Source organism: Chaetodon trifascialis, chromosome 1, assembly GCF_039877785.1.
Source record: "Chaetodon trifascialis isolate fChaTrf1 chromosome 1, fChaTrf1.hap1, whole genome shotgun sequence".
NCBI lineage: Eukaryota > Metazoa > Chordata > Actinopteri > Chaetodontiformes > Chaetodontidae > Chaetodon > Chaetodon trifascialis.
This window is the reverse complement of record NC_092056.1, coordinates 7,269,703-7,294,720: the sequence shown is the minus strand read 5'-3', so window position 1 is coordinate 7,294,720 and position 25,018 is coordinate 7,269,703. Positions and strand designations below refer to the sequence as shown.

Here is a 25,018-nt window from a genome sequence, read left to right as displayed (position 1 = left end):
GTTTGGGCCTGTTCATAAACTAGAAGCAAAGAGTTACTGAAAAGTGATATAAGGTGTCAGAAGGTCTCATCTCCAAGGTCGTTTTATCATCTATAGTTTGTGTATTAACTGGCTTCAGTTAATTGTTTTGTGTGGTATTGATACTGTATGTTTGCTGCCACGCCAGTTATCAAATAAAATCAACTGTTGATTCGACAAAGCATGATCCCTGGCAAACACTGTACAGTCAGAATATAATGAAATCAAATTCCGCTGTAAAGGCAATCTGGACGTCACAATATTACCACTTTAGTACCTTAAATCAGCTGAAAAATGATTACATTCACTGTCATTTGTCATTATTTGATGTTTCTTGTAGTGACTCATGAGCCTCATCCTTCTTTGTGTTTTCTATTTAAGCAAATATATTCTTCGTTCCGACCCTGCCTCACCTATAATAGCACTGCACCAGTACTTCTACACCCGTGTTTGTGGCGTTGCTCTAAGGATGGCAATGTCTGTCTGTCAGTTGCTCCACTACTTTGGTCTAGACTGAAATATCTGGACAACTACTGGATGGATTACCATGACATTTTGACTTTACCTTTAGCACAATTATTGCATCAGTTGCCAGGGAATTTGCTGCAGGCATTCACGCCCCACTCAGAATAAACTAGGGCCATGATCAGGTCAAAACTTCAGTTTGTCTAAGACTGAGCTCTGTCACCAAATACCTGCAAAACTAATGACATTCCCATCAGCCTCGACTGTACTTTATGTTTAGTGCCATTATTAAATGTTAGCAAGCCAACAGGCTAAACGAAGGTGGCGGTCATAGTAAGCATTAGATCTGCTAAACATCAGAATATTAGCATGCAGAGTTTAGCATGTAGCTCAAAGCACTACGATACCTGAGTATGGTCTCTCAGAGCATGCCTGTAGACTCTAAGTTGTGTCTTGTTCAACAGGTAATTCAACAGGTTTTTGTTGCCTCTATCAATATCTCACACTGTCTCACACTGCACATATGCACAGTGAAAGAGCTGATGTCAATGTGATCATTCCTTTTTTCCATACTGGCCAATGAAGTTATCTCTTCCAAGAGCAACCCTGACACAAACTAGTTGTGTTCCTGAGCCCATGTACTAACATCCTTAATCCAATCATGTGTTCACAAAGTGGTGAACCTTGCTCCATCCTCACTTGTGAATGACTGAGCCTTTCCAGGATGCCCCTTTCATACCCAATCATGACACTATCACCTGTTACCAATCAACCTGTTTACCTGTGGAATGTTCCAAACAGGTGTTTTTGGAGCATTCCACATCTTTCCCAGTCTGTAGTTTCTCCTGTCCCAACATGTTTGAAATATGATGCTGCATCAAATTCAGAATAAGCAGATATTTACAAGAATCAATGCAGCTGATGAGATAAAACATTAAATATATTGTCTTTGTGCTGTTTTCAGTTGAGTGTATGTCAAAAAAGCTAATTGTCACATTCTGTTTTATTTATGATTTTATTCAGTGTTTTTTGGCATCAGGGTTGTATGGTTACAATGTAAGAGATGGGAAGACAAAATCCACAGTCCTGGTTCTGTACAAAAATGTATTCTCTTGAAGCTAATATTAGGTATCAAATGAGTGGTTATTTTCAAAGGTTACTGTCTTTTCAGCATGAAATTCCTCTTTGTTTTTCCACCGATAGTGTTGCCTTGCTGAGCTGCTGTGGAAGCAGCTTTGTACTACAGAGTTCAGCCACCAATAACAAAATCTGAATCTGTTCTTCAGGCAAATTGACTGCAAAAGTGTCCTTTTTGTCTTCGTTTTACGCTTTCGACATATTTTCATTCCTAGTTTCAACTAATTGAAAAAATTATTACTGCTGCAAAAGGCCCACACTTCCAATGACGTGCCTCCATTTCAGTCATAAAATGTCAAAGGTCTATGTATCATGACATAATGTCTCTTCTCAGATGTCTCCTACAATCACAATCATCCTCATAGTCATAATCTTATGAAACCACATCCGTGACTGGAGTTTGGCATTGAATACAAGTATCACTTAACATATTGGTATACAGTTTTATGCTTCAGTCGGTTATTAGATGACAGTTAGATATTTCCTGCCGGTGATTTCATCTGTGAGGACATCAGAGACCCATTAGTCTGGCCAGGGGCTGAGAGAGGCAGGAAACTGAGGTGTTGGAAAGGGTTGCAGCCTGTAGACAGTGATGGAAAACCTGAACTCAACATGATGGAAGTCTCAGAATACTCTGTGTGGACAGGTAGAGGCCTGACCTGGCTCACCCAGTGTCAGGTGATGTTTTGTCACTGTTAAAATAGAAACTTTAGGTGCTGTGTTTGTTTCAGATCATGCTGCCAGTCCAAGCCAGCTTCTGTTCTTTTGTCTCTTCATGCATTTGTGTAGAAATTTAGCAAATTACTTGGTACCCAGAGGATGAGTCCTGACCCCAGTGAGACTGACATGTTTCGTGTTTTTAGTGAAGTATCTGGACAGTTATTTAATAGATTGCCATCAAATTTGGTGCACACATTCATGTACCACTCAGGACGAAGTGTAATAACTTCTTAATCCCTTTTCATAAAGCACCACTCGCCAGCACCACCACCATCTTAGACACCATTCCCATCAACCCCAGCAGTTCTTTGTGTTCAGTGTTCATCAGTTTAGCATGCTAACACGCAAGAGTAACACGCAATGATGTTGATCATTGTAAACATCGTACTTTCCCTCGTATTGCCATTGTGATTTGTTGGTAGTATTTATCTCAGAGCACCGCTGACCCAAGTAAAGCTTGACAGAACTGCTATCACAGCTCTAGACTTTTAGTCTAGTTTCTGTCAGATGCACATCAAATGTCCAAATGCAATCATTAATTTGATGTGGCATGATTTTCTTACTGCACTATGGAATAAAAACATGCAAAAAATGTATCTAATGCATCTAATGTAAATATTTGCATCTAACTTTGAAACAAGTCAAAAGCAGACCAGTCAAAAAGAAAACTGCCAGTGAACAAAAATGCTATATTTGGTATTTAGAAGTAAAATATTTTGACTTTGATAAACATGACAGATCAGAAACTGATACCTTTTTTCTATTTAAGTAAAGCTACAAAAATGGAGAGCTATAAATAAGATGTAAATACTCAGTGAAATTTTAAACTTAAAAAAAATCAAATGTACAATATTTTGCTAAATTAAAGTATCAAATGTTTTTTTCCCCAACGTCTTTTAGCCTTACACACAGCTTGGATTAAATGTTGCTGAGCTCAGTAATTTAAAAGAAAAAAGGGTCCTGTTCCAGTCTATGAAAGTAAAGCAGGGAGACACACTGACATCATATTGACGTCATGATGTGAAATGAGATATCGTCATGTGTTATCATCATCATCCTTCCTGGTCTTAAAGGCTGCAGTGTTTGAAAGTGATTCAAGTTTAGATCGTTTGACTGCTCTAAATAAAAAGAAAATTGGCATCATATCCAGAAAACCTTTTATATCAGCCACACATAGTTCAGACCAAATATCTGAAGAAGGAACTTACTTAATATCACCTTATAACATCCAGTTAAAACTCATCATGATACCTCAGTGTGTCGATATCGACCAGCTGTCCTTTAAAGTAAGAGACTACTACAGTGGCGGCTCTTGCTTGCTAACAGCCCCATCATTAACTAGTACATTAACAGATTCCCAAGCAAATACACACACACCAGCACAGCCGTGTGAGATATTTACGTGACCCATGTACAGTATGCTTCGTGGCTAGGTGCCATTTTGGCGCCTTTGTCTCTATGCTAGGGTGAGCAGCTTTCGTAAGTTGACACCTACTTCTTCATATGACATGTCATGTGGAGGAGGTCTTTTTGCATGTTTGTGGATATCAGTGCCGCTCTGTTAACGCCAGTCTGGCAGCAGACAGTAACACGAGGCTGCAAGGAGCTGATCCAGTGTGTAAATTAAACAGGTCCTTTCCCTCCATTGCTGTCTCTATGCCTTTTTTGCTTAAATTGCCACTGTCATGTTTTACTGAATATAAGGGAAAGTGGTGCTTTTGCAGTGTTTACCACGTGGTTATTAGTGTAAGTGAAGAGGTGGCGTAGTTGTAGATTTTGGTGGGGCTGCAGTCTCAGACAGCTGGTTGTAAAAAGGCCGACATCTAACCTTGCTACCGTGCAGTGAGGATCAGGGGGATTTGGAGCCACACCACCCTCTTTAGATGGATGGGTTAACAGCAGCTCTCAACCCAGTAGTGTCCTGTGAGGGTCAGTGCCAAGACCACTTCAAATGTGCAAACCATAATCCCCCTCTGACATTAATATTTTCAGATGGAGGCAAGCGGGGAGCATGGTGGGGGGTGGCAATGTAAGCAAGGTCTTTTTGGCTGGCCTTGTTTCATGCTGGCAGTGGTGATAGACACTAAAGCCATTACTCATGGTGCAGGCATGTCCAGAATGTATTCTTAGCCCCTGTCTTCCTATCAGTCACTACAGAAAGGTTGGAGGGTCAAAAAATAAAGAGGTAACCAGTCTACAGGGCTGTCTGCACCACTGCTGTTTACCAGGGAGGGGGTGATATTTTAAACCTGGGAGAGCTCACATATTTACCCCGCTCAGCCCGACTGACTTGCCATTTGGTGGGGTGAAGACCACTCATAGAGGACCGAGAGGGAAGCTCTTTAGTTACTACTTGATAAGCAAGTAGCTTGTAGCTTTTCTAGATAGAAACGGTCCAGAGAAGAAGAGGAAGCGTGTCAAAACAGGAGAATACTGAGTTAAACAGAAGGTTTGGGGAAGGGGGAGACACTCTATTGAGGCGAGAGGAAGCCAGGCTGAGCTGACTTTTCCCTCAGAGGAGGAGTTGCAGTTGCCGGCCAGGGCAGGTCCCAGGGCTGGCAGGGCTGGCCCTACTGCTTCTCCACCTCCTTTCCTTCCTCCTCTTACTCCTCCTTCTCCTCCCTTTAACCATCAAGCAAACTGCTGTGCAGTGATGAACTTACAGGCAGAGGCCATGAGCAACACTGGAATGCTTAGAAAATCCTGCCAAATGAACTTCTCTGCCTCAAGTGAGGGAAACTCCAGAGGTTGAGCCATCCATAAGAGGACCTCCACTGCAGCACAGACTGTCGCCCCTTTGTCTTCTCGTCCATTTTTGTTGCACTCACTGGTTGAGTGCACTGAGAGGCTGAGGGGATTTTTTATACGCTTTGTTTTTCTCCATTTTTGCTTTTGTAAACCGGAACAGTGGCAACCTTTTCTGTAGCACGGTGCAAGGACCAGCTCCACTCACCCAAGATGAGCCGCTGGCTGAAATGCACCTCCATGCACTTTGTAGGTATTCACCACCGAAAGCTATTTTTATGGTTCATGTTTCTTCGGTTCTTATGCTTCCATCTTAACGAAGTGGTGACACATTGAAGGACAATTAAGCCAGTTAGCGTTGGTGGATCAGTTGGTTGACTCATTAATTGCTTAATACTTGTATGTATATGTACAAATTGATTGTGTTTCAATCTCAGTCAAGGTTACACCATGTGCTTGTGTTCTCTGTTCATTTTTGACCCCAGTGTAAAGCACCCCACTTAGATGTGCTTCCCAGAAGCCTTAAGAGTACTCTGTTCCCATGCTTTGTAGCCATCACTCATGGGGGGGATTTTGTGAAACTGCAGTACAGCACATTCTTGGCACATTCTGCATAAACTGATGTGTATTATTGTGCTACAAATGGAAAAAAATCACATTATGTGTATTGGTGTTGTGTCAGAAATGGACTTTGTGCATAAATGCATACGTCACTGTTGCATCTATTAGTCGGCTGATTTATTAGTCTAATCAAAACTAAATTATAGGTATCACTCTCTACGATTGACCTAAGTGTGTATTTAGTGAAAGGTTTGTTGAACTCTTTGGTTTGGGAGATGCTCTCAAACATACTGTGTGTCTGATGGTTCACTGTCATCGTCGTCAGAACACAGACTGGAACAAGTATGACGATCGGCTGATGAAGGCGGTGGAACGTGGCGAGGTGGACAAGGTGGCTGCCGTTCTCAGCAAGAAGGGCATCATCCCGACCAAGCTCGACGTGGAAGGACGCTCTGCGTGAGTAAACATGGACACACACATACTCAATCTATATACAGACACACACATATGTCCAGTGTGTTGACATTCATCGCCAAAGAGGTGTGAATTTCTACAACACATGATCAACACTTACATACTTACACTCACATACTCTTATTGTTTCATACAGATGAAGTTTCTTCTTGGTTTCTGCCATCCCTCTCTGAATATTTGTAAATCTAAAAATGCTGAGCATGACAAATTCCCAACATTGTGGTGGTCTCCTCACCACACATTCTTGTCTCTGTTCCCACATAAGGCATAGATGGGAATTCCTTCACAATTAGCTCGCTCTTACTCAAAAATAGGTTTTTAAAAAACATCAATGGTAATCCTCCCTGTGTGGAAAGAAAATCCTGCCCCACATGGTTAAGGTTGCACGTTTCAACCTTGTACCTCCATCCAGCTGGCCTGCGTACGAAAGGCATCGCAGTTGCATATTATTATGTATCCATTTTTCTATCCACAAATTCCTCTTTTAGTGTCCATCTGACTGGAGGTCAGTGTGGGAGTTGGTATAAAGAATGTTTGTGGCCACTGAAGGCTTGACCACATTGGCCAGAAGCTGTTTATGTAGTCCCTACAGGAAATGACTCCCTGCAAGTTCAGATCAGATCCACTGTGGTGTTTGCAACGCCAGCTAATACATGCAGCCCCAGCTGCAGGCTATTATCAGGCTGAGCTGACATCTTGAAGGACCATGTTTTATATGGTAGGATTTTTCAGTGGGAACTAGAGAAGCAGTGGATGAACAGAAAGCTAAGACAAGGAAGGTGCAGTAGGAAAGAAAATAGGTCAACCTCAGTGAAATATGTAGGACTTTTCTCCTGTTGCACCTTGACCATGTAAGACCAGAGCTATTTCAGGTATCTTATACATACCTTTATCTCAGTCCTATTCATGATCAGAATGGCCCAGCCTCAGAAAACAATGCATGGAGCTCTTTATAAAGCAGGTACTTTGTTTTCTTCCTAAATGTAACCAGATTCCAACAGCAGCATTTTGGGAGGCCCGGCGCCCTCAGTTTAATCCCAGATATATGAAGAAGTCACTGGTCTCTGGTCTGTGCCTCAGGTTTATTTTAACAAAGCTTTGTTTAAGTGTATAACTATGGAGCACCAGATCCCAGAAGCAAAAGTGTTGAGTATTTTCAGCAGTGTGTGAAATTCTCTTGTGGCTCCATTGCAAAGACCAGTGACTGAATACATGCACGCGTGTAAATAAACAGAATTATACACACAACCTGATAAATGCCTGCTCTCATAATAAGGTGCTAGAATTTGGCAGAACTAAATCTGGATCTGTGGCTGCCAATTTTGCAGTCACAGACTGTAGATCTTGGTTGTACACAAACACGCTCACGCTCATCATTTAGTGTTCCCCCGCAGGCTGGGCAGACCAGAGCAGGATAACTATAAAATCAACACATCACCTGAACTGAACATTTGTGGAAGGAGAGTCATGCTTATGCCAAGTCTACCCAAATCAAAAGTGAACCACAATCACAACTCAGCAAGTCTGCTTTTAGTTCAGTGGGCCACACACAGACCAACACGTGTCTGTGGCTCTCTGGCCAACAAAGGAATGTCGAATAGCGATCCCTTGTAATCATGGACCTCTGTGGGGAAACTAATTACAAACTGTTACCCCAGATATATAAGTTGGTGTGCCCTGGATTAGCCTCATTGTGTTCAGCTAATGAATTCACTTCTAACTGTTCTATTGCGGCTTCCAGCTGAGTAAACAGTTTACATCTCTGCCATGGCACTAGCTGGATCCCACTGAGGCTAGCCCACCCATCACACCTGCTCATTCTGTGCGGCTGTGATAGCTGGCTGGCGGGGGCGCCACAGCGAAATTAGCCCATGTGACAGCACACCAGTCGAGACGAGCACTCGCTTGGCACTGACTAAAGATACTGCTGCGTGCCCATTGTTTGTCAGGATCAGCAGTAATGAATTCTACGCTCAAGTGTCTTTTAAGAATAACAATAGCAAGCTGTGAGTTTCACAGTTGGATCTGCAGGATGTTGAGGCCGATTTTATGAGAGATCAAGAACAGACTGAGGTTAATCCGGTTTTTGAATTGAACAGACACTTTGGTTTGTAATTGTGTGGACTGCATGTGTAACACTGCGCACATACTTTCAATCTTTGTCGACTTACATTTCTTGAGCTGGTTTTTCCGAGCCACCAGGCAGCCCTTGCCATTCGTTTTGTTATCATCCCAAATCAACATGCAGAGACTTGAGTCTTGCTCGAGATTGGTAATCTACAGAACATGGAGGAATTTGGAGCTGGTGCAGCCACAGTTTTGGCTGTTTGTCTGCCTTTAGAGACACAGATCATCATATACGGCTCAGCCATCAGCATGTACTCTCTGGTTTACTCTTCCCTGTCCACTCTCTAAAAATAGCAACCATATCCTGCAGGCTGTCGACCTGAAAGCTGCCCAAGGAGCAGGTGTAAAGATGAAATGACATAGCCTAATGTCCTCTCTTAAAGCCGGATCCATTAGTGCCAGACTTCATTTCTACCCATTTCACTGAGATCTCCAGCTGGGTGAGCAGTTTATACTCCACGGTCCTGTGTGTGTGGTCAGTATCAGACATTTAGCTGTTTTGTCAGTTGCTGTCTTAGCTTAGCACACGAATGCATGATTTTAAACTAAAACATCTCAGAAGGTGTTCATGCCACTCACTGTCACGTGACTTGTCATTCCTTATTCATCGCAAAGTCATGAGGAAGTCCTCTACTCCAGTTGAAGTGTGCATTCTTTTATTCTTGACTTTGTTCAGAAGTATTCCTTCAGTACACTCTGGAAAATGCTTTGGCTCATGAACTTGGCGAGTCACATCACTTATATCCCCTCACTTGGATAGCTGTGGTCTGCTTGCTGTCTGCTGTTTGCCCCCAGAGGTCAGGACCCACCACTGCTCCCCAGAGAACCAGCATCTCCTGGCCATCAACACGGCTTTTAATACCCGCGCCAGCGTTGAGGTGACAGCCTAGCTGTCTCCTTGGCAGATACCTCGGGGTTAGTGTATAAACAGGTTCATGTGGCTTGATGGGTGACAGACTGAGATTGGTTTACACACAAGTGCTTCACAGACTTTCATGGCGAGTGGCGGCAGTGCTGCTGTGGGTTAAACCAGAGAAGGGGAACAGGAATGTTTCCAGTCAAAAGTGATGATTAATGACATGTTGGACGTGCAGCGGGAAACTGCTTAATTGTGTAGGCAAGCAATAAGGAAATAAGAACATTTTCTGATGGTTAAACATGAATAAAACTTTGACGTTACGGTTGTATTTAAAGGTTTGTTTGATAGCAGTTCAGGTGCTTGCCCGCTCGTCATTGATATGAAAATGTTCAAATTTAGGACTCAAACATTGCATGTCAGAGTTTTTCGATTTCTTTTTTTTTTTTTTTTTTGTAATTAAATTTTGGTATTGTTTAATTGTAAGATTGCTCTCAAACTGTAGTATTTTAGCATCCTTTTTCTTGTAATCATTTGATCGTGCTCATGCATTCAAGCTGATCAAGAAGGAAAACACTGTTGGTGTCGCTCTTGGTTAGCATGGAGGCATTACACACCCTGAGGTTTCTTGTAATTTGCTTCGAGAACGCAGATCGTGCTGATAGCGTGAAGCCAGGTGTCTATTTGCAGTCCCTGTCTTGTCTTTAAATTTCACCCTCACCTCCGTTCTCTTTACACCGGGTCACTTTTTCCGCTTGCCCTTTTCTACTGCATGGTGTCGACTCTTTGCCACCTCCCTCCGTCTAGTGCCCCGTGTGATGCCCTGACTTCATTTTTCTCCCTCACTCCTTGCTTCCCAGGTTTCATTTGGCTGCAACGCGAGGACACCTAGACTGTCTCAATCTCATCCTGGGGCACAATGTTGATGTCACAGCAACTGATGCCACAGGTGAGTTCAGGTTGGATGAAAGCAGGACCTGGAGCTCTATTTATATACTTTGATGTGTTTCTAATTTTTTGTCCACCCCATTATGTCAGTAAGGGTAGACTAAATACTAAAAACCGCTTATACCTTATAGTAGGTATGATGTCCTTTCCATGTTGCCACATTATCAATTAGAGCTGCAGCGATTAGTATACGAATCAATTATTTGATCAAATGAAAATTAATCGCTAACTGTTTTGAGAATCGGTTAATCGTTTCAGTCATTTTCAGATAAGACAGTGGAAATGTACTCCAGTATTAATTGGTTCCAGCTTGGTTGGATGCCAGGACAAACTCAATTAGACCTGTTTCTAAATGGGAATCTGGTGATGGTGTAAATCCTTGTCACTGGACTAGCAAATCCTACTGGTTGGCCACGCTGCAGTAACATGTACTGTGAGGGGAATTTGTTATGTAAAACTGAGAGAATAAACGTCCCGACTCTTCAAGACAAGCCAGCTACACTGTGCTACTTGTTTCTTGCCGATCAACTGTAACTGATGAGATCGCTTACTGTACAAGCAGCCTGTTAAGACAACACAACATAATTCATGTCAGGCTGTGACTCACTAATTGGCTCATTAGGATCAAACCTCATGCTTTACAAACCTGCTTTGCCAGCTGAGACGAACTCAAAGTGATGCACTGATTGATCTCATGGTGCCTGTTCTGCTGCATCTGCAATGGCACATGTGCAGTTATCTTTATTTATTTATTTGTTTGTTTGTTTGTTTTTAACATCAGCAGAATTATCTACAGAGTGACTTATACTGGCTGCTTGACACAGAATAGTATTGTTTCCTGGCACCCAGCATAGTGATGACTGCACATTGTGGCATTTGGCTGTAAAAAAACAAAACAAAACACAGCACTTGTAAACTCTAGATTGTGAATGTACTTCATTCTCTGACTGCTGCACTAATCACTTTCAGGTAAAAATGCTCTTCATCTGTCTTCAAGAAATGGACATTCTCTGTGTGTTCAGAAACTCCTGCAGGTAAAGTACAGCCGTCCTCTCTGTGTTCTTCTGGCACTCTTTGTACCCGTCTGATGTGGCTCTTTGGTTGGCTCGTGTCGGTGTGTTGTATATCTACACTGTCTGCTGTGTGCATGTTCCACAGAGCAGCTTCCCAGTCACTGGCCAGTCAGAGCAGTTTCCCTTTCAGCTCCTTTAAATAATTATTGCCGAACAGCTCTGGCAGCTGAGCCCGCTCCGTATCGGTCAACAGTAGGCCCTGTTGAGTCACCGTGACCCACTGGAGGATTTATGTGTTTACAATGAGGGGGCTATCTCTGCAATATTGTGTTCTCATAGTGTCGTAGCCCGTCCCCCTTCTCGCGCACGGCGGTGATCTAACGCAGGTCGCGGCTGTTGGCAGGGGGTTGTCAGTGGTGTTGACAAGCCGACCCTCCTGCAAACCTGCCGTCCATTCTTGGTGCCGTCATCACACCAGACATAGCAGCTGGACGCCAACACCCACCACCCCCACTATCTCCTTCCGTCAGCCCAAACCCTAAAGGTATAGGATATCCCCCCTCCATGCTCTACCGTCAGCACCCCCCAACCCAACCCCCCCACCCCACCCTTAGCTTTGTCATTTGAGCGTGCTGCTAATTTTTGGCCCTTGTTGCTAGAGAGAGTTGGGTTTTTATAGTGGGGGCCAGAGCTGGCAAGCTTACCCAGCAACATCACAGCCCCTGTTAGCATTGAGTCCTCAAGGCTTCATAGCAGGCCCTCATCACCACAGTGACCACAGTCACTGGTGTCCAACCAGCTGACTGACTGTAGAGGTGTCACAAGCACAGCGCCACTTAGCCTAATATGACCTGCCTGCGGGTGTCTCTCAGGCTCCACTGCCAGCTGGTGGAAATAAATGATTTTGAGACACAGATGACCAGAGTCTAATGTATAATTGCATATTTGTAAAATAAACCCAATGCTCACCATATAATAACTTGATTGAGTTAATTGAGAGATTTCAGATTCTTTTTAGTTCTTTTAGCACTGAATAACTGAACATCTGGCCCAAGCTCAAATACTCAACAGTCAAATCAAGCTGCATCATTCACAAGAGAAATATGTCATATTTGACCTAATGAGTTGGCTACGTAGCTATAATGCAGAGAGCCAACTGCGAGTGGGTATTAGTGACTCAAAGGCATCCAGGAGCATAATTATTTGTTTGGGTTGCAAAAATATTATTAGCCTTTTAGTGGTTTGAAGGATGGCACTGTGCCTCATACTCTCCCACAAGCCTGATTCCAAAAAATCTGAGACACTGTGTAAAACCAGAATATGATCAATCGTTTTTGACATATATTCAATTAAAAACAGTACAAAGACAGTATATTGAATGTTTTACCTCATCAGCTTCACTGATTCTTGTAAATATCTGCTTATTCTGAATTTGATGCAGCAATTTACTTTATTATTGTACAGATATGGTTTACGCTGTAGAGATCCAGGGATATTTCAGCACTAGTACAATAATTTGCTTCTCCTGATTCATTTGTGCCAAACTGTGTTTATGTTATCTTACAGCACAACTGTCCTGTTGGCAATGTGGACCTACAAGGAAGAACAGCTCTACATGATGCTGGTTAGACTGACTCAAGGCTTTTTTTTTCTTTTTTTTTTTACTTTATTTTTCATTGGGAGCTTCAGCTGACATACATGTGCTTTTTCAGACTTAATGGGATGAAATGATTGCAGCTGTTTCTTCTCTTTTTCTCCACAGTCATGGCAGGCTGCGCCTCCAGCGTGAAACTTCTCTGTGACAGCGGGGCTTCTGTGAATGCCACTGATTTTGTGAGGATTAATATTTCACTTCATTTCACACAGTATGTTGTCATGGTCTGAGGTTTTGTCTGTGAAGATTCTCATTCATCCAGGTCATGAGGTCTTCTCTGTGCTCATTTTCCCATATGTTGTCATCGTTGTAGAGAAGCATGTTGGTCTGCCTGCTCCAAAAAAGCTATTACCTTCTCATTGACAGTCAGTAAGGGCATGCACAGTCAGTTTGAACTTCACAAAAAGCTATTCACTAACTCTTGATTTAGTCCACTTGAGTGAGCACTCTATTCTTTATTACTCTTGGCCTTTTTCACTGAGATGAGATGATGATGAGACAAATTGATTCTTTGGCTTGGACTTTATAGACTGCATTGTGTTAGAGCTGTGTCATTTTATGGATGGATGAGCCTCTCTGTATTCATCTGTATGTGTTTGGTTTTCCTCCAGGATGGCAGGACACCTCTGGTGCTGGCAACCCAGATGTGTCACCCACGCATCTGTCAGCTGCTGCTGGAGCGAGGGGCTGATATCACCGTCCGGGACAAACAAAACAAGTGAGAGACATTAGCCCTCATGGACTTTGTCTTTGGAAGAGTTTGGCAGATTTTCATAATTGAGAGTCTGTGTTGCCCACAAAAGGCAGCTTTTGACAGATTTTGATGGCAGAACAAGTCACTCTGATTGCATTTCTTTTGATTTTCTTGAAGTCTGACATTTCTGACGTTAATCAAGTCACAGAAAGTAACGTTAATTTCTGTGTGAGCTCTGAACGTTTATCAGAAATTGGAACAAGAAGTACATCTGAAAGGCATTTTGCCCGAATTAGCCTACAAAGGGGAATATACAAACCATTTAATAAAAACAGGGTTTGACAGGTGGTAAAAAGTAAGAGTAGAAAATAAAAGGATAAATGCTACCATTTTTGAAAAGAGACACTCAAAATGACAACAATTACTAAAATGCCACAGTTCATCTGTAGTACTTTGTGGATGTTTTTTTCTGTATATATATATATATATATATTAGGGCTTAACACCATATATTGCAGTGCTGTCATGATTTCAGATTTTTCAAATAGAGTCAAAATAATGGAGTGAAAACATCTTACGTGTCTGTTTTCAGCTGAGTCATATCAGTGTAATACAAGTGTGGCCTGACTTATGTATGTGTCCTCTGAGCAGAATATGTAACACAAAGCAAAAACAACTAAAAAACAACTAGATGCAGTGATGAAAACAGGATGACTCAGCTCAGCTACCACAACACTGAATTATTCAGCAGTCATTGAACAAAACACAGAGAGAATTATTTATGCCATGTGTTGATCTGAGAGCCTCATATTCAGTGACACAGTGCTTTCATAGCTACTTTGTGACGACATGCTCTTGCTCATAAACTCTTTGTTGACCCCCCACAGGACTGCACTGATCCTGGGCTGCGAGTATGGCTGCAAGGATGCGGTGGAGGTGCTGCTGAAGAGCGGCATCGACGTGAAGGCAGTCGACGGCTTGGGTCACGATGCATTTCACTACGCTCGCCTCAGCAAGAGCCCGGAGCTTGTTGCGATGGTCAAAAGTTACCTCGACAAAGCCACCAGAGGTCAGATGGCAAAACACATAAAAGAATCCTGTAGCCATTTGTTTGAATAAGAGCATAATTAGCCAGATAATAGCAAGTATGACGGATCAGTAGTGAGTAGTGCTGTTCAATGCCTGGAAGGTAAAGTGCCTGTCTTACAGAAATCCACTTAAAGCTGAGAGTCTTGAACGTCATTTGTTTCAAAATTAGATCATCTGCATGCAGTTTTTCAAGGTGAAGCGTGATTTAGATGAAGAGCAACAAGTGTGTACATGTTTACTTAAACATAGTTTGATACAGTATTGGTATTTTAAGTATTATTTCAGTGAGTTACTGACACAGCAAAGTGTGGCACAGTTTGACTTCACTATTATGTCAAAACCATAATGCATGCAGGCAAAAATAACAATTTTTATTGTATTTTTAGATTTCCTGTAGAACATAAATATCGAATCCCCTCTCTGTTTGGATTTGTATTTTCTAATCTGTCTGTTTCAGCACTTCTCAGTTTTGCCATCTCATAATTCCTTAAGCTTGATTCTCAGTATTATTTTCTGATTCCATATTTCATTTGCCTTTGTCACTCTTGTTTGTGTTTCTTGAACATGTGTTTAAGGAAGAGCATTCTGTAAACTACCCGTTGTTGTCAAATGTTGATAAGCTCTGGCTGATAAACAAAATCTGAACTTGCTGTTTTCTCATTTTGTTACAGATAAAGAGGCTGCAAAGATAGAGCAGTGGAAGCGACAGGTAATCCGGCAGCATTCACATCGTCCATTAGACCTCACTGACACTGAGGAGCAGCCGTTATTCTCTGCTGTACTTTACATATTTCAGAGGACCTGGTTGGGCAAAGGGAATAGCGATGAACTGACATTTGTGTAGCCACCGTCCCTTTGTTAAAAGATGGCAAAGGTCAAGGCTGCTTGCATCCCAAAGCTCTTGCTGACATTAATAAGGCAGAGTCCTTCCTGCCCGCCTTTCAAATGCTAAGGCACTTTGAAGCCTGTGTTGTAAAAACACCCTCAAGAGTCTGCATTTTTCCCCACTTCTTCCCCCTGATTTTCTTTGACTTGTTGGTGTTTAGTTCAGCCTTTTCATATTTCTGCACCTGTAAAGTACTCAGACGTACATGACTGCCATCTAGTGATTGTCAGTGAGAGTCACTCCATGTGCTCACATAGCCTATGGTAATGTTATATCCTCAAAACATGGTTGTAAAAAAGATCCTGTGCTATCTGCAGCATTCGGTGGAGCGATCAGAGGCAGCTGAGGCCAACAGAAGGGATCAGATCATACATGTAAGTGCTGTAACTTCAGTTTCCACGTACACATGTTCATTTTGCTTCATTAACAAGCAGCTTTCATGACCAAGAGTGCTTGCTTGAATAAATCAATCATCAAGACATCCATATCCGGAAAGTGCAGATTATTTTTTTTATTACTGGATTATGATTATTTTATTTTTGTAAGATTTATGGTTTTATGTGTGAATGTGTGTTTCAGGACTTGGAGAGGCAAAACGAGACCCTGCAGGAAAGTCTCAGGAAGTACCACCAGGAGCAGAGAGGCCTGTTAGATAAGGTCAACACGCTGCAGCAACAGCTCACACAGGTAAACAATACAGCAACACAGCAAGAGCTGCTGAGCTAGATAAAACTGTACAGTACGGTAAAGTAGGCCCATATATATAATGAAAATGACCTGAGTCAGCTCTTATTATTGTATCCTTGTATCATAGTTCTGCTGAGATAATAAAGTTGATATGTGATATGTTTAGGGAATGTGTTATCATTTTCTCACCTCAGGTGTTCACGATGCCTGTCTTTGAAATGCTACATTCAGTTAGCAAAAGCAATTCCTGAAATCTATCTGCCAGAACAATGAACACTAAAAGCTGAATCAAATGAGTCTTAGTGGTATATTGTCAATTATGAATCCCTCAGTTAACTGTATATATGATCTTTTTTCATCCTGCAGGAAAAGATAACTGTGGAAGACACTCAGAAAGAGGTATGAAACCAAAACCACTGCTTAGACATGATGGATCTCATTTACATTGTTTTCTTCCTTCAGTTTGTTTGTAAGAATTATCAGCATGCCATTATCATGCAGCAGCAGCTGCAGACATGAGTGCAGTTTATAGACAGTCTTAAGTTACTGTCTGACCTCAGAAAACCTGAGAATAAGAGCAAATGAAAGCCTGGGAACGACCTGGGAGGATATTGCTGTTGCTGTATCAACACAGAACTGCGCATGTGAAAGTAAAGGAAGGGGAAAAGGAAGATATCACAGTCAGAAATGCCACTCAATTGTGACTTAATAGTGCTGGATAACATCCTACCAGCTCCACACACATTCAGGAGTCAAGGTCAAGGTCAAGTGCTGTGGCAGTTCAAACTTTTGTAACCTCCTGAAACTAATCAACAAAAGATGTCGGTTCCACTGTTTTATTCTTACTGTACAAGTGAGGAAAGAAAGACAGACAACAGCTTAACAGCTTCACTAAGCCCTTTTGATGCCGTTACAGCTTCTTGAAGCACCAACAATAGTGACAAAAGCACATACTTATAGTATGTAGAAGTCCTTCAGAAATGATGCGCGGAAGGCACTTCAGAGCATCTGTCAAAGATGTACAAATCTTTGACAGATGCTCAAAGATTTGAGCATCTTATACATCTTATTGTATAAGATTTAAATGCATTTTCAATAGAATCAGTTCAATTAAGCTGTTTCCATTCCTTTGAATGATATTAATAAACTGTTCTTTGAAGTGAACTCAGTCCCCCGCTGCATTCACATCATTCAATCAGTCGCTTATTCATCTCAAAGTGTCTGTTTCCTCTTGCTAGACGAACTCATGCCTGTGCTTTTCTTTCTATTGAATCAGAAGGAGCAACTGAAGGTGCTGCTCAGCGCCAAAGAAAGAGAGGAAGGGGCTCGAGGCCTCGAGACTGTCAAGGTCCAACTCCGGAGTACCTTGGTCAGTGACTTAATATATGTCTGATTTCTACTGTGAGACTTAAATCAAAATTATTTCACGTGATATATTTGATATTAAGTGTTTCTCAAGCTGTGTTATATTTTGTTGTATGATTTTGTAAGTCTGAAAGTCTTAAAATGAAATTCTTTATTAGTGTACATATACTCAGTTGCAAGTTAATCAGGTACACCTGCCTGGAACTAATGCAGTCTAATATAATGCAATAAGTCCTACTTTCATCAAGTTCATAACATTCAGTTTTTGGTTGGAATTCTCTTTTCGGGGTGTAGATTCACCTTGATGTATTGTTTTGTCCAGTGAGGGTAGGATAACTAACACCTCTCTGTATAAGGCAGCATAGTTCAACAGCACCACAAAGTACATGCTCCAAATGATCCTCAGAGTTTCAGCTGAAACTGAACATTATAACCTTCATGAAAGCACCAGAGGATTTATTGCAGCATTGTTGCATTAGGCTGCATTACTTTTAGCTCTGTGTACCTGGTAAAAGTGACAAAAAAAAATCAATCTGCTTTACGGATGTGGAAAGGCTCAGTCGTTCACAAGCCAGGACGGAGCGAGGTTCACCGCTTTGTGAACACATGATTGAATAAAGGATGTTACTGCATGGGCTGAGGGACTCTTTGTAAAACCATTGTCGATAACAACAGTTTGTTTGCAGTTATGTTTTACACAGCGTCCAAACTCTGTTGGAATCAGAGTGTTGTACTTTATTATTGTACAGATATATTTTATGTTAATTTATTTTTAAGTGAAATGTCAGTTCAAGCATTTCTAATGAGTGTCTGTATCTATATGGATCACAGGGCGACTACTCTGGGCAGTCTGTCATCAAAGGTCAGTTTCCTTCCATTTCTTGAATCATGAAGATATATTTGACACCATTACTGTATGTCAGACTTCGCCAGCAAGCAGCAGAGTAGGTTTGAAGGTTATATTTGTCTTGCAGGCAAAGAAAATACACTGGTCAAGCAAGCTCACAGCCTGGACTCTGATCAGGTAAGTTTTTGTTCTGTGGAGCAGTTTAATTTGACTTGCAAATGTATGAAATGCAGTGTTAGTGGTGTGCAAGCAGTCTGTGCCAGCAATGGTAGGCTTTCTTTCTTGGCTTCAGTAGAAGAAAATTCTAACTTCATCATCCTTGAGAATGAGTCAGTCTTTTGTGATTGTATTACAAAGCAGCCAAAGACTATTCTGTACTCTCACAAAAAAGTGGCTGGCTTTCCACTGATATTACTGGTAATTATTTTGTCACATTTGGTGTGCATTTGTATAAGCATTTTTGTCCTCTTTCTCTGCAGATGCTCCAGAATCCTGCCATGTCACGTTCACTGTCCAGACCTCCGGAGAAGATTCAGCCCACTGTGGGCTGGGACCTCTCCAGTGAACTGGATGCACTCCGACGTGAACATGACGCAGTCAAGAAAAGACAACAGGCGGCAGAGGAGGAGACGGCACGGCTTCAATCTGCTCTGAACCGTAAAAACCGAGAGTGTCAAGATCTGATTCAGAGCCGAGACACCATCCAGAAGCAGGCTGACCAGCAGGTTCAAGAACTGGAGGACGCCTTGGGGGACGTGCAGAAGAGGATGCTGGATTCTGAGTGCAAGGTCAAACAACTGCAAGCCCATGTAGTCGCTGTGAAGGAACACTTAGGAGGCCAGGCTGCAGAAGAACTGCGTGCCCAGGTCCAGGACATCAAGGCCAAGTATGAAGGTGCTTCAGCTGAAGTGGGTCGAGTTCGAAACCGCCTCAAACAGAGCGAGAAGGCCTTGGAGGAGTACAAGAGCAGTGAGAGCCAGCTAGCAGCCGAGGCAGAGCGGCTGAACCAAGACCTGGAAGCTCTGAGTGCAGAAAGGGATGAACTAGCAGAAACCCTCTTAGAAATGGAAGCCAAGCTGAAGGAGACCCAGATTAAACATGGCAACACAGTACCAGCTGAGAAGTTCGACAACATGAAAAACCTGCTGACCAATGCAGTTGACGAGAAAGAACGTCAGCTCGCTGAGCTGAGGGAAGACTACGATCGCGTGCTGGAGGAGGTTGCCGAGCTCCATCGAAAGCTGGACAGTCCGTCATCCCAGGGAGGATCAGGGGCAATGTCTGCCGAGGAGCAGCAGAGAATACAGACTGCCCTCGAAGACCAGAACGCTTCATTGAAAAGGAAGCTGATGGATTTGACTGCCAAAAGCAAGGATCTAATTCATGAGGTCGAGGAAAGCGAGGAGGAGAGAGATTTACTACGAGAGCAGCTGGATGAGCTCAACAGCCGGATCGAGGTTGACTTTATACCCATCAAGGACCACGAGGAAGCTCGGAGGAACATGGTAGCAGCTTTGGAGGAGCTGGAAGACAAACTGGTGGAAGCTAGTGAGTGTTGCGGAAAAGCAGAGGCGCAAGTTCATCAGCTTCAAACAGAGAGGACCATGCTGCAGGAGAATATCAGCAGTCTCCAAAGTTGCAGTGATGTACACCAGAGAGAAATGGATGCTCTGAGGTCTCAGAATGCTGATCTCATGAAGAAACTTGAGCTTTTGCAGAAGAGATGTGAAGATAGAGATAAAGAGTGTTTGCAGCTGACCACACAGAGCCAGACTCTGAAACAGAGCATGGAAGGAGAGTATGTTCCCAGACAGCAGCATGAGCAAGTGAAGATGGAGTTAAACTCCACCTTAGAGAGTGTCAAAGCTGAGATGATGAAGTTGCAGACCAAGGAAAAAGAAAGTAAGGAAGAACTGAAGAATGTGAAAGAAGGAAATGATAAGTTGAAAGAAGAGTTGGAAAAAGTCCTGTCAGAGAATAAAAAGGACTACATACACATGAGTGACCACAAAGCCGCCACAGACAAGTTGAATGCTGCTGTAGTTGAGGCGGAGAAAAGAGCGAACGAAGTGTCAGCGATGCATGTGTCGGCTCAGGAGGAAACGGCAAAGCTTACCCAAGAACTGGAGGCTCAGAGGAAAGAACTTGATACCATACAGGAGGCTATTCAGTCTAAGTTCATCCCACTGACAGCGGCTGAGGAAAAAGAGAGCTCTTACAGTGCCCAGGTGAAGGAATTGACAGTGAAGCTGTTGGAAATGGAAGAGAAGTATAACAATGAAAGGTCTGCCAGACAGAGCAACAAGCAGGAGAAAGAGAAACTAAAAGTAGAGATTGAATCTGTTCAACAGAGACTAGACTCTGCTCTTGTTAGCAGTGAAAAGCAAAAGGATGTGGAGGAAGAGTTCAAGAGTAAATTTGAGGAACTGACTCAGAAAATGGCCAACTTAGAGCAGCAGCACAAGGAGGTTACATGTCAGAAGGCTGATCTTCAAGACCAGAACGCCCTCTGCAACAGTCAGATCCAGAATCTCCAGGAGCGTCTGAAATCAGAGTTGACTCGGATAGCAACATACGACACAGAGCTTAAAGCCCTCCATGACGCCATGCAGCAAGCCCAGGTCGACGGCAAGAAAGCAAGAGAGGCTCAGCAGGAGGAGGCCCAGAGGGTTTGTGCCCTGCAGAAAGAACTGCAGGAATGCCGCAGAGATCAGGCTGCTCTGCTGCAACAACAGGCCAAGTCCAAGGAAGCCCTGGAGGCTGAAGTCACTAAGCTTCAAATGGCCCTCCGCGAAGAGGAGGAGAACAACGCCCAGAGGGCCGAAGATGTGTCTGCCCTGCAGTCCGAGCTCCTTCAAGCCACGCAGGCTCTCGAGGAGATTCGCTACAAGGAAGACCAAATGAACCAGCTGAAGAAGGAGAAGCAGCAGCTTGAGGAGGAGGCTGCCAACCTGAGCAACAAGCTGCTGAGCTTAGCGGAGGAGTGCGAAGAGGCCCATCAGGAGTCGACAAAAGCAAGGGAGGGTGAGAGCAGGGCCAGGACAGAGATGGAGGCTGTCCAGGAGAAGGGACGTGCCATTGAAAGAGAAATTAGGGAGCTGAAAGAGAGATATGATGAGTCTCTCAGCACCATCTGTGACCTTCAGAAGAGGATTCAGACATCAGCTCAACAGACTGAAGCCAAAGACAAGAAGGTAGTAAAACTTTGACATCACAGTTGCATTATGAATACAGTTTGCAGTGCTTAGTCACGGTTTTATGTAACCGTAGTATGTTTTCTACGGGCAGGATGTGTGTTTGACTTTAGCTACATGTACTGCTATAGGTTATAAATGTGATGATCAGCCATTGTTTTGTATCTAATACTTAGAAAGAAAGTTTTTCATTTGTTTCTATCTCTCGGGATGAAATTTTTCTTGATAATGTAATGAAAGATGAGTGAATATTAACGTTAATGTGTGTGTGTGTGTGTGTGTGTGTGTGTGTGTGTGTGTGTGTGTGTGTGTGTGTGTGTGTGTGTGTGTGTGTGTGTGTGTGTGTGTGTGTGTGTGTGTGTGTGTGTGTGTGTGTGTGTCAGATCACAGAGTTGTTGACAGATGTTGAGCGATTGAAGCAGGCTCTGAATGGTCTGTCCCAGCTGGCATATACAAGCAACGCGCCCAATAAGAGACAGACGCAGCACATCGACACACTCCAAGCCCAGATCAAGAGCCTACAGCAGCAGCTGGCTGTGAGTGGACATGCGTTACACACTGAAATATGTATTACAGGAAATTATGTTAACGTATGCATATTCTGCTTTATACTTCATTAGATTTACTGCACATTAACTGTCCTTCTGTTTGTGACCCACTGAAAAACAACTGTAAGAGCCGATAAGTTCTTTAGTTTTAGACATTTTACAGTTTTCTGACAAAGTTCACGTAGCAACATTTTGGCCTTACAGTCCTGAATCTCTTTACATGAATTCGATGACTGAGCCTTTCCAGGATGCCCCTTTCAGACTCAATCATGACACTGTCACCTGTCACCAATGAACCTGTTTATTTGGAACGAGAACTCAGTGAATGCACCACATTAGCATTTACAGTACTAGCCAGCTGTTGAAGGCATCAAAGTTAACCACTGCGTCATCTTCATGTCTTTCTCCCTTCCCTCTGCTCGATCAGGATGCTGAGAGGCAACACAGGCAGGTGGTTTCAATCTATCGAACTCATCTTCTCAGTGCAGCACAGGTAAGTTCATCTCTGCTGATGGTGAGAGTTGATTTTCTTCCTCAAACTCTGAACAGTGTCTACTTTGTCTCGTTCCCATCAGTGTTAAAATATTTTAGGTTCTGTTGTCCTGAGAGTGTTTTGATGACTCGCAGGAGTATTTTAAGAACAATGAGGGTGAACTCACAGATTCGGTGATTTGATAGACGCTGAGTCAAAAAATACATGTTGGTGAACCCAGCTGTGTTTGGTCTTCATCATTCAGCGGCTAGCAGCTAACATGCTCTGTCAATCCTGGCTCGTTCTCATCTTGTTTAACACTTTTTTTGATTTTGATACCTAAATCTCCCTTCAACAGTGTTACCGGCTGGTCATAAATTTCCACCATCCTCACAACGACAGAAAGCAATTGTGAGAAATACCATCCAGCTTGATGTAGAGGTGCAAACAGGAGCTCAAAACTGCTCCAACTCTCAGTGGGTCTGTCGCAACAGCTGCAGCGTGGCTCTGGTTAGCTTTCAGTCAACACTTTTGAGAGGCGAGACAGATCTCCGAAGGGTTGTTTGACACGCGGGCAGCGCACTGTAAACCAATAAATGATCACACCAGCGCAGGCATTGAGTGATACGTAGAGAACAAAGAAAAGATGTTTGTGAAATCAAACCTGTTTTATTGAATCTTTGTGGTGCTTTCGTCAAATCAACATCAGCCAAGTTTTAAAAACAACTTTCAGCACTTCGCCACCATCCAAAAGCATGAGGGAATTCATGTGTTTACACTGGGGTAAAATGTGTTGTGAAATGTTGACTGAAAGCCTGATTATGTGAGGCAGCCATTGCAGATGGATTGGGGAAATGTAATGCTAAATGTAATGGTTGGAGATCCTGCGGGAGCAGGCTGCAGATTCATTAATCAAACCTGAAAACAGCAAATAAAAACACCTGATCTGTTAATGTGAGTGATTAACAGCAGAGCTTACAATGAGGAATATGGTACAAAGGGATTAACAGAAGCTCCTCCTGTGTTTCTCCCAGGGCCACATGGATGAGGACGTCCAGGCCGCCTTACTCCAGATCATCCGCATGAGACAGGAGTTTGTGTGTTAAAGCTTCCTCCGACAAAACAAAACGCCGCCCGCTGACTCAAATTCTCCATTCTCACATCTCCCGCTGCAGAGTTCCCCTGCTGCGGCCCCTGTGGGTGCCCAGTGTGTGTGCGCGTGGCAGCTCTGAAATCCACATTCGTGTAGCACAGCTGCGCTATGGTTACCAAATATCTACATCTGTGCCTGAGTAACAGCGAGTAACTGCAGATTTTAGATGCAAACATGTTATTCAGCTTGAGAAATGCAGTGAATTAAAACTCAATTTTAAAACATGCCGTCGTATCAAACGGACCTGTGTTCTGCAGGAACACTTCTCAGTTGCTCTTGCAGTCTGGTATGTGAAAATGCGATTCCGCACTTTTCTGTCAAATCTGTCAGAAACGACAAAGCAAATCTGTGTATTTTCATGCAGCTCTGTCACAGTAGTTTCAGTCATGTGGGAGTCGTTTGTAATGGAGGTCGCTCTTTACTGACATGAACACAGACCACTTTTCACATTCCCACCTGGCAGTCAGCTCTCTTACGGTATGTTTCACATTTAACAGCAGTGTTTGATGGTTCACAGTTTTTCAAGTTTGTCTTTAAACAATAGTCAGGTACCAATATGAACACTGAAATAGGTTTTGCTTGCCTGATGCACCTTCAGTGTAAGTGATGGAGGGGTTAAATCCTTAGACTGTATTCCAGGCTTTTTACTATACAGTTGCCACTTAGTAACTTCCTAGAAAGTTCTTTGCTGTTGAGCTGCAGTGAAAGGGACAAAAAGAGTGAATTTAAGACTTTGGAATACGTGTTTTCACAGACTGATTGTGTTTTGTGATGATTACAGCGAGCAAAAGCTGTTTGAGTGTGCATATGAGCATGCGAGTAAGACAGACTTGGAAAATTGTGAACCTGTCCTTTAATATAAACCTCAAATCTGAGTTACTGTCCTCTTTAATCTGACTGGCATTGAACAGATCCCATCGTAACATGATTCCACTGTAAGAAGTGGGGATTCTGTGCATTTCACCAGAGCAAATATGAGGCTCGAGCAGTGTGAAACAGTCACATCAGACGAGTTTCTTTGAAGGTTACTGTGTGCGTTCAGACAGTGTTTCCCTGCTGAGCCGCAGGGACAGCACTAACAAAAAGAGTAAATTCTCACTAAATATCTGTAACTTTGAAAGTCATTCAAGTGATTTGACCCAGATCGTGTTTCCTTCAGCTGATTTTTTTCAATGCGCAGGAAGAGACTTGTGGATTTTGTCCCACATCTCTTACATTGGAATACATTGTTAGGATATCCTGTCGCGTCCAGTATGGACAGAAGGGATCAGCATCCAGTAGCTCTCTGAATGTACACATCTCTGGGCATCTGAGCATTGTTTAAAGACAGACTTGAACCTATCCTTGTTCATGTCAGTGGTGAAC

At 42.9% G+C, this 25,018-nt stretch overlaps 1 protein-coding gene across 2 annotated transcripts in view; it reads left to right on the top strand.

Annotated features, from left to right (window-relative positions):
* Nucleotides 1-23,753, top strand: part of uacab (uveal autoantigen with coiled-coil domains and ankyrin repeats b) — a 40,577-nt gene extending 16,824 nt beyond the window's left edge. Inside the window, exons 1-19 of one of the 2 annotated variants that reach the window (XM_070964478.1) lie at nt 5,212-5,334; nt 5,972-6,102; nt 9,964-10,052; nt 11,021-11,085; nt 12,631-12,688; nt 12,827-12,897; nt 13,330-13,436; nt 14,300-14,481; nt 15,173-15,210; nt 15,705-15,761; nt 15,967-16,074; nt 16,441-16,473; nt 17,351-17,443; nt 18,271-18,301; nt 18,414-18,463; nt 18,766-21,480; nt 21,864-22,016; nt 22,456-22,521; nt 23,535-23,753. In XM_070964478.1, coding sequence (XP_070820579.1) covers nt 5,299-5,334; nt 5,972-6,102; nt 9,964-10,052; nt 11,021-11,085; nt 12,631-12,688; nt 12,827-12,897; nt 13,330-13,436; nt 14,300-14,481; nt 15,173-15,210; nt 15,705-15,761; nt 15,967-16,074; nt 16,441-16,473; nt 17,351-17,443; nt 18,271-18,301; nt 18,414-18,463; nt 18,766-21,480; nt 21,864-22,016; nt 22,456-22,521; nt 23,535-23,606 — 4,155 coding nt within the window. In that variant the 5' untranslated portion in view covers nt 5,212-5,298 and the 3' untranslated portion in view covers nt 23,607-23,753. Of the gene's footprint in view, nt 1-5,211; nt 5,335-5,971; nt 6,103-9,963; nt 10,053-11,020; nt 11,086-12,630; nt 12,689-12,826; nt 12,898-13,329; nt 13,437-14,299; nt 14,482-15,172; nt 15,211-15,704; nt 15,762-15,966; nt 16,075-16,440; nt 16,474-17,350; nt 17,444-18,270; nt 18,302-18,413; nt 18,464-18,765; nt 21,481-21,863; nt 22,017-22,455; nt 22,522-23,534 lie in introns of those variants that run through there. The other variant, XM_070964469.1, reaches the window with a different exon arrangement.
* Nucleotides 23,754-25,018: the final 1,265 nt, after the last annotated feature.